Source organism: Carcharodon carcharias, chromosome 4 (genome assembly GCF_017639515.1).
Source record: "Carcharodon carcharias isolate sCarCar2 chromosome 4, sCarCar2.pri, whole genome shotgun sequence".
NCBI classification, from domain to species: domain Eukaryota; kingdom Metazoa; phylum Chordata; class Chondrichthyes; order Lamniformes; family Lamnidae; genus Carcharodon; species Carcharodon carcharias.
This window is the reverse complement of record NC_054470.1, coordinates 40,608,058-40,624,415: the sequence shown is the minus strand read 5'-3', so window position 1 is coordinate 40,624,415 and position 16,358 is coordinate 40,608,058. Positions and strand designations below refer to the sequence as shown.

At 41.6% G+C, this 16,358-nt stretch overlaps 1 protein-coding gene across 1 annotated transcript; it reads right to left on the bottom strand.

Annotated features, from left to right (window-relative positions):
- Nucleotides 1–807: 807 nt before the first annotated feature.
- LOC121277201 (cyclin-dependent kinases regulatory subunit 2) lies at nt 808–14,923 on the bottom strand. Its single transcript, XM_041186354.1, has 3 exons — nt 14,761–14,923; nt 3,067–3,194; nt 808–1,166 (listed from the first exon to the last, which is right to left on the bottom strand). The coding sequence occupies exons 1-3, from the start codon at nt 14,817–14,819 to the stop codon at nt 1,114–1,116; spliced, it is 240 nt and encodes a 79-aa protein (XP_041042288.1). The 5' UTR covers nt 14,820–14,923; the 3' UTR covers nt 808–1,113.
- Nucleotides 14,924–16,358: the final 1,435 nt, after the last annotated feature.

Here is a 16,358-nt window from a genome sequence, read left to right as displayed (position 1 = left end):
CATACACAAGGCATGTGCCAAGTACTCCAACATTAGTGACATCCTTTGCACTGGTGGCAGTTCTAATCCCATCTATTTGCTCTCTTTCTATACACCCCCCCCCCGCCCCAAAAATTCCCTTCCCTCAAACACATTCTATTCTTAGTGTTAACATGGTCTTAGCTTCAATCACTCATTTTCTCTGATACATTACCTGATTATTAATGGTGCAAAAAGAAATACAGGGAGGGGAAAAGTATGTTAGCCAGTCATGGAGTGCTGAAAGACATGCCACTTGATAATACTCATTACACTTATTCATTGAACTCAAAAGTCAGTCACTGACAGGAATGGTTAATGGTGTGTTTTTGTTTTGCTTTTGGTGCTTCGCAGCAGTTTTGGTTGGTGCGCAAGTCAATGCTGGAACAGCATCACTAATAGTGAAAACTCTGCAAAGATAGTCCTTTCAAGAAGTTGGAGCACTATGTTGATGGACCAGTAGCCATAGCTTGCTAATGTCAATCATAGACGAAGAATGATGTTAGATGGAAACTATCCAGTCATTGCCCTTTTGGAATCATGCTTCATCCATTGGTAGACTTGGCTGAATAATTTTATTGATAATCATTGCAGGTCAATTAGGCCCAGAGTCAGGGTGCATTATTCTCAATAGTTTCAGCCAAAGCAGTCGAAAGGTTAAATCCAAAACTAGCTGATGGTCATGTGGAACCATATTCAAGCCCACTCCATTAAAAAAAAGTTGGCTCCTTTAAGGAAGCAGCATAGAAACACAACATATACAACAATAGATACAGGAATCCCAAGAGGTGCAATCAAAACTTTATTCACAACGGTTTCCATCAAAAGAAAATTTAAAGGCACAAGAGAAAAATTCACAAGAAAGTAAACAAAGCACTGTAATTTCTTAAGATTGGAACCAACATCATTTCGACTGCTAGAACTTTTTTTTTTAAATACATCTCATAGCAGTCTAAACCCACTGTACCACAATGAGCTCTATTGCTGTTTAGAATACAGCTCATATACAGGTTTGAATGAATTTGTACAATTTAATGTATTCACTGAATACTACAATATTTACAAAAAGTCCAGAAAATTCCAGAAAGTGAGGATTTATTTTTCCTGGTCTTTAGATAGGGGTCTTCGGAATAGCAGAATATGTGGTTCTGGAAAAAGAAGTATAAAAAGTCAGTGGCAATTTAGCAGTGCATTTATTGCATATATCTGCAATGCTTCACTGTAGGACTTAGTATTAAGAAACTTAAGTGCAAGCTCTAAAATGAGAAGTAACGGCTCAACAATGGAGAAAATTTTACTTTCTGTACAAAGTACTCCATACAATTATTTAAACGCGCTTTTAGTTTCACAGATTGCACCTAAGTGGGTGGTCAGTGACTTATGGAAGTGACGCATACATCAAAGCAGCTCTAAATAATTTTAATAGCCAGTATCAGGATTGCTTTCTGTGCCAAACTTAATAATACCTTAGGGAAAACAGCCCTCAATCCCACCATGCAGACCAAAATGGTAGTTAGGTCAAGTTCTCACAAACTCATTTCCACCAATCCCCCTGACTGTTTAAAAAAGATACAAACACATGTAGGACCTCTGCTGGTCATAGCAAGTAATGTGCAGACTGTGCATGGAGATGCAGAAACATCACCTTTCTTACAGGCTAACTTCTCAATCAGTCCAGGCCTAAATAAAGCAATAGGTTACACCAATTTATAAACATTTGAAGCCTATGTAGCACTTAAAGCCCCGAGTACCTCCTGTTCAGGAACTTGCCCCTCCCCTGTCATCAAATACTTTTCAAACTGGATAACAGTGCATTTATTTACAGGCATTATGACATCCAGTGAAACCAGCGCTAAAATTATGTATTTACATAATATAGAAACAGGTTCTAAAGAAAAATTATCTTCACATCCAGCACAAAAACATGGTAACATGCATGAGTAGTTATCTTTACAAATTAATTCAGAAGCTAAGGCACTCTAATTCAGTTATCCACAGAGGCCCATCATAGCCCTTGAATACCAATAGTGTAAAAATATACAAACTTTTGCAAAAAAAATAATGCAAGCTGGCCAACAGTTCATTCTTAAATGGTGCTTTTGGAACAGGCTTCAACATTCCAAAGATTCAACCAACAATAGCTGTAATATGCAAATTATTTTGAGGCCTGAGACTTGTAATCAGCTACAAAGGTACAAACTAAGGATGACTGTTGTTACATCATTACTTGGCAGGTTAATAGTAAGAATTCACATTTACAAAATCCATTGCAATGTAGTGTACTAATTTATGGGTGATTTGATACAGTTCTTAAAAAAATCAAAAGCAGCAGAGACCCAAGCCAAAATACTGTGTAACAAGCAAATAAGAAATTGTATTGTGGTTTCTCACGTGCCCTTTCTTAATTATAGCTGAAGACGACACCAGGTAGCCTCAGTGTTTTAAAAAAAACCCCAGGGTTTCCTTTTTAGCAGGGTACAACTAAAAAAGAACGTAAGTAAAAACAAAACAAAGTTAATGAACTTGAATATCTGCACTATCCACCATGCTTTCCAGTACCCCAGTAGTCATAAAGGTCTCAAGCACATCAGCAGGCACTTTCTACACAGCCACCCAAACATGACTGCAGAAGCAAGGTAGGCACAGAGCAACCACTCCACTCCCATTGCCTGCATCTAGCCTGGGATGGCTACATGGTCAGACTCAGGAACAGGCTCATGAGGAGGTTCTCCAACCTGATTTTTCATCCCATTGGGTCCCAGGTAGAGTTCAGATTCAACAAACTTCAATCACCACTTTTAAAAGTTTAAGATTGAGCTTCCAGTGAAGACTTAAGTTTAATATACTGCAATAAGCAACTGTAATCAAGCAAGTACAAAAGCAGTTATTATTTTGGGTAGGGAAATAAGTACATAATTAGTTGAACATATATTATCTTCAATCTATCTGTATGCACTAATACTTTTTAAGCCATGCTGACTTTCTGTCAGTCATTTGCTTCCCCGGCCCCCATTACAAAGAATTCTTATCCCTTAATCGTTGTAATACCTGGTTCATGCATCATATAGTGGACCCAGCCCAGAGACTGCTGGACACCTAGCTTTCGCCACTCGTCTTCAGACATAAGATGAGTCTTTGGTACCTGCTTTGCAAGTTCTTTGGGCAACATAACATGCCTGTCAAAAAGAATCAAACATTATATTAAATAAACAAAGGGAGTGAATCAAGTGTTCTGTTGTTCATATTTACTCAAATCAATTTTTATTTCAGATGGATGGCTGAATGGATGAAGTTGTTTCTAAGAAGCACCTAATAAGGACTACAAAATTTGATGCATTCAACAGGAAGGCATTGATTGAAATTAAAATTTCATTTACCATGTTAAGGGTCAACTCAAATTATCAGATAGCCCAATAATTGGAGATAAAAATAGATAACAAGAGTTCTAAACACAAGATTTTACGAGATGTTTGTATTTTAAAATTGTTCCCTTAAACTTAAAAAGGTAAGACAATTTCAGCTTGGGAGACATGCTTGTGAGATCTGGTTGCCATGGTGGAAAAAACTCAAATAGAAACCTATTGAAATCAAGTGACAGCTTTCACACCATATACCGTAACTTTCAGAAATGGGACAGCTGTTGTTTGAGTCACAGGGACAAAGCAGATACTGCTGTGGAGGAATAAATAAGCTATTACTATAGTGAAGCAGAATGCCTGTGAGAATTAGTTTTCTGTTCAAAAGGTAGGGGACAGAAGCAACGGAGATTGATGTTAAAGAAATAAGGAGTTGCTGAGGTGGGCCTTGCTGGTAGAGGTCAGACCTGAAGATTCAGGCTGATTGGAAGGACATCTGGAGGACACTTCCAGAGGAAGTTTTCACTTAGCGCAGCAAGGGCTTCTGGAGAACCAGATTAACTTTAGACTTGTTCTTGTAATGCTATACATCTGCCAGAAGTGCAGTGCAGCAAAGAGTTGTCAGACGTATCTCGATTATGTTTGTTAGTTAATGCGGAGGTACTTTTTCTTTAGTTCAATGTAGTAGCTGCCCATTAAGTAATATATTTGATTTATGCTGATTTTATTTTGTTTCTTACAGTAAGTCTTAAAATGTGAAATCTTGACTTTGGTTATTTCCATTGGCTGTGTGGCAAAATTAATCGGTTTTAAAAAGTTATTGGTCGCTACGGGGATGGTAACAGTAGATAGAAGCTAATGACTATAGTAATTAGCCTCCAAAATCAGACACAATCACCTGAAGTGAGGGTCAGCTCTATCAGAAGCTTAAAATTACCTCAGGGGGAGAGATTTATTTGGCATCTCTGACCTGCACACACCACCATTGAAAAGCAGTGGTAGCTTCTGTCAAAGATGAGAATTGCCATTTTGGAACTGAATGTGAGCAGGTCGAGAAGTCATCCTACAAGCGTTAGGAGTTTAGCATTGCTGGCCTCTACTGGCCTTCCCAACATCAAGAAAAATCCCACAGAAAAGCTGCAAACATGAATTTTGTTAATTGTAGTTATATATTGCTACCAAGTTATTCTGCAGTCAACAGAAAGACTTGACAGCAAAGGAGAGCCAAATTGGCTTAACTCAAGTAGGCTATAAATTGCTAATGTTACAAAAACAGGCATAACTTTCAAAATTTAAGATGTATGTTAATGCTACTACTTAACAAGAGGAGCTAGGTCAGCTTCAGAGAACCTGCCACCTCCTGGGGCTGAAAAAGTTTTTTTTAAAATGTCCATGTTAAAAACATAATAATAAAGCCACAGAAACATCAGGAACAAATTTTGGCAGTTCAAAAATCTACTTCTTGTTCCACCACCCCTCCCCAGCTTTGTGTTGATTTGAATTAAAAATTCTATTTCTAACCTTTTTAGAAAAAGGATCAACCAATGACAAAGACTGGTCAATACAACACCATTTTCAGCTTCAAGACAAAGGGAGTCTAACACAGATTTAAAAGGGTAGTCACTGGAACTCCAGTGTTACGATATGTTACATTCTACCACAATGAAAAAGTGTTAGTAAATTGTGTACTGCCCAAGCTCAAATTAAATGTCCTTGGACATTTCATTTTTTAAAAAAATAGTTCAACAGCTTTGTGCCTGTCAGCTCTGAAGACTTCTTTTCAGTGAGCAGGCAGGCGAAAACATGGTCCTTAACCATACCAACCACCACCACCACCACCACCCTCAACTGCTGCAGTCCATTTGGTGTAGATATACTCATAATGCTGTTGGGTAGAAAGCTCCAGGATTTTTAGTCTACTAACAATGAAGCAACAGCATACGTTTCCGGGTCAGGATGGTGTGACTTGTACAGGAACTTGCAGGTGGTGGTGCTCCCATGCAGCTGCTGCTCTTATTCTTCTAGGTGATACAGGTCATAGGTTTGGAAGCTGTGGTTGAAACACTAGTGCAACTTACCAAGGTTCTATCCTTGGTACACACTGTGGCTACTGCACCTGTGTTGCAAGTAAAGGATGGAGTGGCAATCAAGCAGGCTGCTTTGTCCCAGATGGTGTCAGTCTTCTTGAATGTTGTTGGAGCTGCACTAATCCATGCAAGCGGAGTATTCCATCACTCCTTACTTATGCCTAGTAGATGATGGAAAGGTTCTGTTGAAGAGTCATACGGACTTGAAACATTAACTGTGTTCCTCTCCACAGATGCTGTCAGACCTGCTGAGCTTTTCCAGGTATTTTTATTTTAGATGATGGAAAGGGTTTGGAGTATCAGGAGGTATGTTGCATGCCACAGAATATCCAGCTTCTGACCTGTTCCTTGCAGCCATGGTATTTATGTGGCTCATCCAACTGTTTCTTGTCGATAGCGAGCCCATCTTTTTTGTGTTAGGTATGATCCAACCAGTGGAGAGTTTTCCCTGATTCCCTCAGACTTCAATTTTGCCAGGGCTCCTTGATGCAACACTTGGTCAACTAAAGGGCAAAATCTCTTATCTTACTTCTAAAATACAGACTTTCACCCGTGTAATGAAATCTGAAGCAGAGTCATCCTGGCAGAGCCCAAATTGGGTATTAGTGAGGTTATTGGTGAGTGCCATTTGATAACTCTATCAATGACCCCTTCCATTAACTTTGCTGATGGAGGGTAGACTGATTTGGCAATAATTAGCTGGACTCAATGTGCCCTATCTTTTTGTGTGTACTGAACATCTAACTTGAGGGACTAACTCACACTTTGTTTATATTTTATTATTTTATAAAAATATACAAGAAAAGGAGTAGGCCATTCAGCCCCAAGAGTCTGCTCCACCAGTTAATAAAAGCATGGCTGATCTGATAGTAACCTCAATTCTGCATCACAACTACCCCCGATAACTGATCATGATCACCCCTTACTTACCAAGAATCTATCCACCTCTGCCTTAAAAATATTCAAAGACTCTGCTTCCACAATCTTTTCAGGAAGGAGTTCCAAAGACTCATGACTCCTTATTTTTAAACAGTGACCCCCTAGTTCTAGATTCTCCCACGAGGAAACATCCTCTCCATATCCACCCTGTCAAGTCCCCTCAGGATCTTGTGTGTTTCAATCAGGACGCCTCTTACTCTTCTAAACTCCAGCAGATACAAGTCCAACCTTTCCTCATTAGACAACCCTCCTATTCCAGGTATTAGTCTGATAATTTCTCTGAACTGTTTCAATGCATTTGCATCCTTCCTTAAATAAGGTGCTAAATACTGTACAGTTCTCCAGATGTGGTCTCATGAGTGGTCTGTACAACTGAAGCATAACCTCCCTACTTTTATATTCAATTTCCATAGACTCAGACGTCTACAGCACAGGAAGAGGCCATTCGGCCCATCATGTCTGCAGCGGTCAACAAAGATCTGGCCACACTAATCCCATTTTCCAAAGCTTGGCCCATAGCACTGGAGGCTATGGCAACACAAGTGATACTAAATACTTCTTAAAGGTTACACGAGTTTCTGACTCAACCACCCTTTCAGGCAAGTTCCAGACTCCCACCACCCTCTGGGTAAAAATATTTCTCAACTCCCCTTTTAGTCTTCTACCTCTTACCTTAAATCTACGATCCCTGGTTATTGACCCCTCTACTAATGGAAAAAGTGCCTTCCTATCTACCCTATCTAGGCCCCTCAATCTTATACACCTGTATCAGGTCCCCTCTTAACCTTTGTTGCTCTAAGGAAAACAAGCCCAGCCTATCCAATCTTTCCTCATAGTTCAGACTCTCCAGCCCAGGCAGCATCCTGGTAAATCTCCTCTGCACTCTCTCCAGTGCAACACATTCTTGTAAAATAATGTGGTGACCTGAACTGCACATAGTATTCCAGTTATGACCTAACCAGCGTTTTATACAGTTCCAGCATAACCTCCCTGCTCTTGTACTCTATGCCTCAGCTAATAAAGGCAAGCATACCATATGCCTTCTTAACCACTTTATCTACCTGCCCTGCTACCTTCAGGGATCTATGGATATGTACACCAAGGTCCCTTTGATCTTCAGTACTTTCCAGAGACCTACCATTCATAGTGTAATCACTTGCCTCGTTAGCCCTCCCCAAGTGGATTACCTCACATTTTTCCAGGTGGAATTCTATTTGCCACTGCTCTGCCCACCTGACCAGTCCATTGATATCCTCCTGCAGTTTATGGCCATCCTCCTCACTATTTACCACCCTACCAATTTTCATGTCATCTGCAAACTTCTTATCCATACCCCCTACATTTAAGTCTAAATCATTTATGTATACCGCAAACAGCAAGGGCCCCAGCACAAAGCCCTGCAGAACCCCACTAGAAATAGGCTTCCAGTCACAGAAACATCCCTCTACCATCACCCTCTGCTTCCTGCATCTGAGCCAATTTTGGATCCAACGTGCCACTTTGCCTTGAAGCCCACGGGCTCTTACTTTCCTGACCAGTCTGCCATGAGGGACCTTGTCAAAAGCCTTAAAGTCCATATATGCCACATCAAAAGCATTACCCTCATCAACACTCCTGGTTATCTCCTCAAAGACTTCAATCAAATTTATCAAGCATGACCTTCCCATAACAAATCCATGCCGAATATCCCCGATTAATTCGTGTCTCTCCAAGTGCAGATCAGGACAGAATTCTTTCTAGTAACTTCCCCACCACTGAGGTTAGACTGACTGGCCTGTAATTTCCTGGTCTATTCCTTCCTCCTTTTTTAATAATGGGACAACATTTGCAGTCCTCCAGCACCTCACCTGTCTCCAGGGAGGATTTGAAAATTACCGCCAGGAGTCCTGATATCTCTTCTCTTGCCTCCCTCAGCAAGGGAGACACATCTCTTCCGGGCCTGTGGATTTATCCACTTTTAAGGCCGCTAAACCAGCTAGTACCTCCTCTCTCTCTATGTTAATTTCCCCTAACATTTCACAGTCCTCCACCCTGATGTCTATATCTGCGTTGACCTTTTCCATCGTAGAGACTGATGCAAAGTATTCACTGAGGACTGCACCCACGTCTTCCGGGTCCAAACGCAGATTACCTCTATGGTCCCTAATTGGCCCTACTCTTTCCCTAGTTATTCTCTTGCTCTTTATATATTTAAAAAACTCCTTTGGCGTTTCCTTTATTCTACCCAACAATGCTTTCTCATGCGCTCTCTTGGCTTTCCTAATTTCCTTTTTAAGTTCCCCTCTGCACTTTTTATACATCTCTAAAGGACTCTGCCGTACTGAGTCCTCAGTATCTGCCATAAGCTTCTCTTTTTCTCTTAGCCCTAACCTTTATGTCCCCTGACATCCAGGGTTCTCTGGACTTGGTTCCCCACTTTGTCTTTATGGGAACTATTTGCACTGTACTCTCGCTACATCTTCCTTGAATGCCTCCCACTGCTCTGATAGTTTTATCTGCAAGTAGCTGCTCCCAGTCCACTTGGGCCAAATCGCATCTCATCTTAGTAAAATTAGCCTTTCCCCAGTTTAGAGCTTCTATTCCCTGCCCAACCTTATCTTTTTCCATAACTATCCTAAATCTAACTGAGTTATGGTCACTATCTCCAAAATGCTCCTCTACTGATACACCTTCTACCTGTCTGTGCTCATTTCTGAATATTAGGTCCAGAACTGCCCCCTCCCTTCTTGGGCTTTCTACGTACTGGCCAAAATAGTTCTCCTAGATGCAACTTAAGAATTTTGCTCCCTCCCTAACTTGCACACTAAAATTATCCTAGTTAATATTTAGGTAGTTAAAATCCCCTACTATTACTGCCCTATTATTCTTACACTTCTCTGAAATTTGATTACATATTTGATCCTCTATCTCTCCCCGACTGTTTGTGGGCCTATAGTACATAGCCAACAGCGTGTTTTTTACTTCTACCCATTTAGCTTCATTTGATGATCCTTCCAAGATATCATCCCTCCTCACTGCAATAATTGATTCCTTGATCAATACGGCAACTCCCCACCCCCTAATCTTGTCTGAATACCCTATAACCAGGAATGTCGAGCTGCCAATCCTGCCCTTCTTTTAGCCAAGTCTCGGTCATAGCTGTGATATCATACTCCCATGTGCCTTTCTGTGCCCTCAGCTCATTTGTCTTAGTCCTCAGGCTCCTTGCATTAAAATATATTCCATTTGGCCTCGTTAAACTCATTTCTTTCTTATCTAGCCTATATTTTCTCTGCTTTCCAGACTCAACTTACTAGCGTTTTAACTTCTAATTCCAACACAGCTTCTGTCCCCTCTGAACTACTTTTCAGGATCCTCCTGCCAATTTAGTTTAAATCTGGCCCAACAGCTTTGGCAAACCTCCCCGCGAGGATGTTGGTCCCGTTCCTGTTCAGATGTAACCCGTCCAACTTGTACAGGTCCCAATGCCCCAGAAATCTCAAGCCCACCCTCCTGCACCCAGCTCTCCAGCCACACATTTATCTGCTCTAGCCTTCTGTTCTTTTACTCACGACTGCGTGGCACCAGGAGTAACCTGGAGATTACTACCTTTGAAGTCCTGCTTTTCGATTTCCTACCTAACTCCCTAAAGTCTGCTTGCAGGACCTCATTTCTCTTTCTTCTTATGTCATTGGTCCCAACATAGACCACGACCTCTGGCTGTTCACCCTCCCCCTTCAGAACGCCCTGCAGCCGTTCCGTAACATCCTTGACCCTGGCAACTGGAAGACAACATACCACCCTGGAATTACATCTACGGTTGCAAAAGCACCTGTCTACTCCTGTCACTAACGAATCCCCTACCACTATTGTCCTTCCACACTTCTTCCTCTCGCTTTGAACAGCTGGACCACCCACAGTGCAATGGCCTTTGCTCTGGTTGGCCCCCACAGAGGAATTGTCACCCTCACCATTTTCTCAAGGCGAAAAAACATTTTGCAAGTGAGATGCACATGGGGGATTCCCTCACTATCTGCCTGGTCCCCTTCTTCTGTTTGGCAATCACCCATTTCCTCTCTGCTAGCACTCTCTTAAGCTACGGGGTGACCACGTCCTGAAATGTGCTAACCATGAACCTCTCAGCCTCATGAATGCACTGTAGTGCCCCCAGCTGTTGCTCAAGTTCTAAGCCTGGAGCTCGAGCTGCTCTAGTTGAAGGCACCTCTTGCACACATGGTCATCCAGACCGCCAGGAGTGTCTAGGATTTCCCACATAGCACAGGATGTGCAAATCACAGGACTGAGCTCCCCAGACATATCTTAACTAAATAGAAGTTTGCTTTTATTTAACCCTTACTCCTACATGAGTATAGACTAGATGCTAAATCCTCTAGGTGCTGCTGACTGCCTATCCCAGGGTACTCCTCTCACAATCTCTAGGTGCCCTTGCAATAAATTATATCATTCTATTAGCTTTCCTAATTACATACTGTAGCTGCATACCAGCCTTTTGTGATTCATGTACTAAGACCCCAGATCCCTTTACATCTCAGAGCTCTGAAATCTCGTACCGTTTAGATAATATGATTCTCTTTTATTCTTCCTGCCAGAATAGACCATTTCACATTTTCCCGCTTTATACTCCATTTGCCAGATCTTTGCCCACTCACTTAGCCGATATCTTTTTGTAGCCTCCTTATGTCCTCTTCACAGCTTACTTTTCAACCTATCTTTGTGTTATCAGAAAATTTGGCAACCATCCCATGTGTTATCAGAAAATTTGGCAAGAATCCCATCCACCAAGTCATTGAAATGAATTGTAAAAGTTGGGGTCACAGCACTGATCCCTGTGGCACCCACTCGTTACATCTTGCCAACCTGAAAAAGAGCCATATATGCCTACTCTCTGCTTCTTGTTAGCCAGCCAATCTTCTATCCATGCCAGTACATTCACCAGTTCCCCATTATCCACAGCACATGTTACTTCCTCAAAGAACTCCAGTAAGTTGGTTAAATATGATTCCCTTTCACAAAGCCATATTGATTCTGCCCGATTACCTTGAACTTATCCAAAGCCCTGTATAAATAAATATAAAATATATAAATTTTGAAACTTGAGCAAAAAACCTTTAAAATGGCTGAACCTATGTCTGTCTGTGACCCACTGAAGAAAAGAAGCTACTTGGCACTCAGGAAAACTCACACCTCAGAGAAAATGAGCCACTAATGACCACCTGTATACTGTACAGCTCTCTTTGAAGTTGAGCTATACAAAGGCCATCTGCATTTAATAACCCAAGCTAGCCAGAAGGAGATGGGTCATCTGCTAAGACAAAGGTTTTGCTTCCTACCTTTCAATTCCTAATGGCTGAGACATTTAACAAACTTTGGATTCCAGACGATGGATCCTTTGTCAAAGATCTGGTGGGGAGGTGGGAGTCATGTGACATGGCACTCTGGCTGACCTACATACTACTCAGTCTGCTGTTTACCATCTAACTAGCAGTCTCACAGACAAGGAGCTCTGCACAGGTGGAATACCTGGCCCTTATCTATACGGTTTCTGTTGGAAGTTCTGTACCATTACCTACAAGGTTGATTCATCTCTGCATGTCTATCTCAGTGTAAAATCAACAGCACCAGAAAAGTGAATTACCAAGCATTGGTTTTCAACCCACTGACCTCGGTGAAGGAATACCTCATTGGATTTTGATTCTGGACTCTGGAACCCGCAATAGTTCTTTTCTTTGTGGTCCCTGTACTGCAAATTTCTCTTTCCTATCTCTTTCTTTACTATCTGAAAGTGAGGAGAACATTGTGAACCCTCTTTTCGTGTTGAATGTGTGAAATAAACTAACCCATTGGAGTTAATCTTATCTTGAGTTTGCGGTGGGGTTATTATTATAAAATTGGACTACACCAAAACCGCAGGGTTGGGAAATACACCACTGTTATCAAGAGGGAAACAAATTAAAACACCTTTCTGTTTGCAGACGGGTGGCGAGTGGGAAAATCAGTGCTGTTTAGCTGAGGGTTGTCCAGATTTTCAGTGGAAGATTGAAACCTGGGACTTCACCACTTGGGTGTTACCAGGTTGTGGTTGGTTCAGCAACCATCACGTGATCTTCTTGTTTTGTCCACTGGTTTTCAAGTTGGGAAAACTTATGCTGTCAAGGTGACTGAACCCTAGCAACCAGACTTCTGATCCAAGCTGTGAAAAATCAGTGATAATGCTATGCAATACAATGGATGCTGCCCTCAATATGAAGACAGGACTTTAGAGGTTTAGGTTCAGGGATAAATGTTGACTGGAATAGCAAAATGCTGGATTTAAATATAAAAAGAGAAAATGGTAGAAGCAATCAAGCCTCATCTTGGAGGGTACAGATGAGTTCATGTTTCAGGTGCAAACTCAGAGCTCTCCGGCTTTTCTCTTAATGGTAGCATGAGACTTTTTATATCCAACCGAGCAGGCATGTGGCTGAATTTAATACTTTGCCTGAAAGATACCACAGTCAAAATGTCAGACTAAAGAGTCAAACCAGTTTATATGTTCAAATCTTGAGTGGGGCTTGAACACCACAACCTGACTCAGAGGCAAGAGTCCTACCCACTGAGCCAAGGGGCTGAAACTCATCCCACTATATTGAAAACAAAAATTTATGTTTGTAAAAATAACCAAGAAGTGTTTTCCAACTATCCACAGAGGTTATGCTCCTATCATTACTCCCCAAGTCTACACTCAACATCCTTATTAAAAAATTTCTTCAGGCTGGATTCCTCCCCCCGAATCAAATCAACATAGTAGAATGCACCAATGACATGGATACTGTGCAATATTCCTTCCTTGCTTGATCTATTCACTGCTTTCAAAATTTTGACCAGTTTCCTCATTCATGGCGTTGTTTTGACATGGTATGTTGTCCCAACACACTCAGCACTTTTCCCATCCCTGCATGGCCGCCTTTGGAGTGCCTGATGGCCCCATCTCCACAAAGAAAAAGGGTGCCTCAACACCTTGACAATGGCTCTTAGTAAGCATGCAGTCAACTTTCATATGTAAGTGATGACATTTAAGTCGAACTCCATTAGTGCCCTGAACTTCGCAATCAGCACTATGTTCTGACTAATTGCTGGACATCAAGTAGTAGATGAACCAGAATATTCTCCACTGACGTCAGCAAGACTAAACTAATTTGGTTTTTGACAACAAATCCATATTTACCTTCCATTCCCATAATCTCTCCCCCTCCCTGCTTACTCAGGTTGTACCCGATGGTGTATAAGTTCAATGCCGAGAGTCCCGGAGCTGAATCCCGAGTCCCCAAAACCGCAGTCCACAAACATGTTTTTTGAGAGATTGCAAACATGATATTAAATTTAGAGAAAAAAAAGTTCAAGATCAAAAACCAATTTGGAATAGAACACGAATATCATTTATTAGGTGTTAATATCTGGTTTCCTACATTACACGAGGAACCACATTTCAAAAGTACTTGACTGGATGTGAATTTGGGATATCTTAAGATTGTGAAAGGCACTATACTATTAATGCGGATTCTTTACAGCAGCCGTAAATCCGACTGGATGGTCCAGAAATTTGACACAACTCGGGTACTTTTTAGAAAGTTATCTAGTCCCATCTCCAGAAACGGAACTTATACCAGCAGCAAAGCAAGCCTCACAATTCAAGCCATTAGAGCCTTGCACCGAAAAAAAAGTCAAAGGATGTAATTTGCCTCCTCAGGCTATGCCTTGCCGTCCTGTCCCCCACCCACACACAGTCTCTGCAAGTCATCACCACCCTGGTAGGGTGCTTGGGAATTGCTCAGCGACTAGAATCTGAAGATTTGAGAAAAGTGCGGCAGATTGCATTCCATACAGCTCAAACGGTCTTGCAACCCACCCCCTAATGCAGGTTTCTGAACGCTGCAAAAAGATGCAAACCCAGAGTGTAAGGCAGCCGAGCTGCATGTGTTTGTGTGTGACAGAGGGAGTAACATGGCGAACAGTAGGTGCCCCCTCCCCCTTCCCGTCACCGGGTCTGAACCTGCAAAAAAGCTCGAGCTCCCGACACCGGATCAATAACCGACCTGGAGATTTATATACAGAAGTACTCTTTACACATTTAATATTTTATTCCTGCAATCACAATGAAGCGATAATAACTTTATTCGGATCCTGTGAAATTTAGTTTACAGGCCTACGATCGCAATTATGTCAACTTTCAGAGAAGTTTAAAAATACTCATTTCGCAGCGTGTTTATTCGCCTCAATTTTTTTATTTCTTAAAAAAAACAAACCAGTCATGTATGGGACAGAGACAGGGGATGCAATGCCTTTGTGTATTCACAAAGTACTTTTTATGACAGAACTTTTACCTGTATTCGTACTGGTCATCATAATACTTGTCCGAGTAGTAAATTTGTTTGTTCGCCATGTCTGCGTGTCTCTCTCTTTGTCGGCGCCGGCTCTGCAAGTGGCAAATGACCGCACAACTCTGCGGTGACTCGAAGCAAACCTTCCCCTCCAACCGCCGCGCCTTCCAACTTGGAACCCACGAGGCGATTTGAATCGCACGGGCGCGCACCCATTGGACCGCTCGACTAACCACGTGATCGAATCGATGAAAGCGAGAGCGGTGGGCACGCGCGCGTGAATGCCAATCTAACGGTCGAATCACCAGCACAAGCGTGCGACGCGCGCACCCGGGCCAGTCAGCGGCTTCATTAACCAAAGTTTATGGCGGCTTGCTGATTTTTGCGGACTGTTGGTTGCGAATGGTGTGTTTTCCAGTTTCAAAAAGGCAACAAACCTGACTTTTAAGCTTCTACTATTATTAACTTGATTTTAACCATTTACTTTTTTCTCCACGACGAATTTTGGGTGACAGTATTTACTTGTGCATACAAAGCAAAGTTCCCCGTTCATTGCTTTATACGACCCAATGTACAAAAATATCAATTGGCTACTGAATTATAGCGATTAAATATGCGAAGAGAAGTAAATCAAGTTACTGTCGACTAGTCAGCCAAATATACTACCAGGCGTTTAGTAGAAATAAAAATTAGTAGAAAAATGCCTTTTACGATAGGAGTTTGTGACATTTGATTTAAGACAGAGAGATGGGTGCTTTGGAGGTGGGGCTTAGATGGGGATGAGTGGTTGGGAGTTTGGAGCTGGACAGGGTGAGGGGAAGAAGGCTAGCGACCAATTTTTCCTAGAGAACCTGGAGTAACAACAACAAGCTGGTGAATTCAAGCAACATAGAGGAAGAGCCAATTAAGTGGTAAGGGAAACCTGACTAGATAAATATTGGAAGGTTGTTTCCATTGTTGGGTGAAGGGGGAAACTAGGGAACAGAAAATAAGTATTTTCAGTGGAAGAAACAACTGGAAGGGAAGAGGAAAGTTCTTAAATTGAGGGCTATTAAACCATAGAATGCTTAACTGAAATATATATATTAGTTATATATTTTATATATAGTGGGAGGGGAAATGGGGTTATGGAGACAATGCCAGCACCGAGCCATCTCCTGTGCTGTAATTTCCATAATTCTATGTAAACCTTCCTTTATCGAGTTTGAACTCAGTGATTAAGTTAGAAATGTTGTTGAGCTACATTCAGGACAATGTGCCCTGTGAAATAATTGAAATCCCTTTCCTTTGTATTAACTCTTGGTTTGCTTCAGATTGGTCTGTGCTACATGGATTTTCCTAGTTTGTATTTGCCACTTTCACATGGAACTGGAGTGCAAGGAGATAGGGATTAAGATTGGGCTTATTAAATTTCACTGACTGGGAAGCTTGACTGCACCTTGTGCATTGGAGATGGGCTTGGGCTGAGATTTCAGGCTGAATGTTAGGCTATTGGTTTACTACTAGATACAAGTAGGATATCAGGCTACCACACCTATTGCTACCAATTGCATATAATCAGTGAGTAACAGTATTGCTATTGGTTAAGGGATATATGAGTG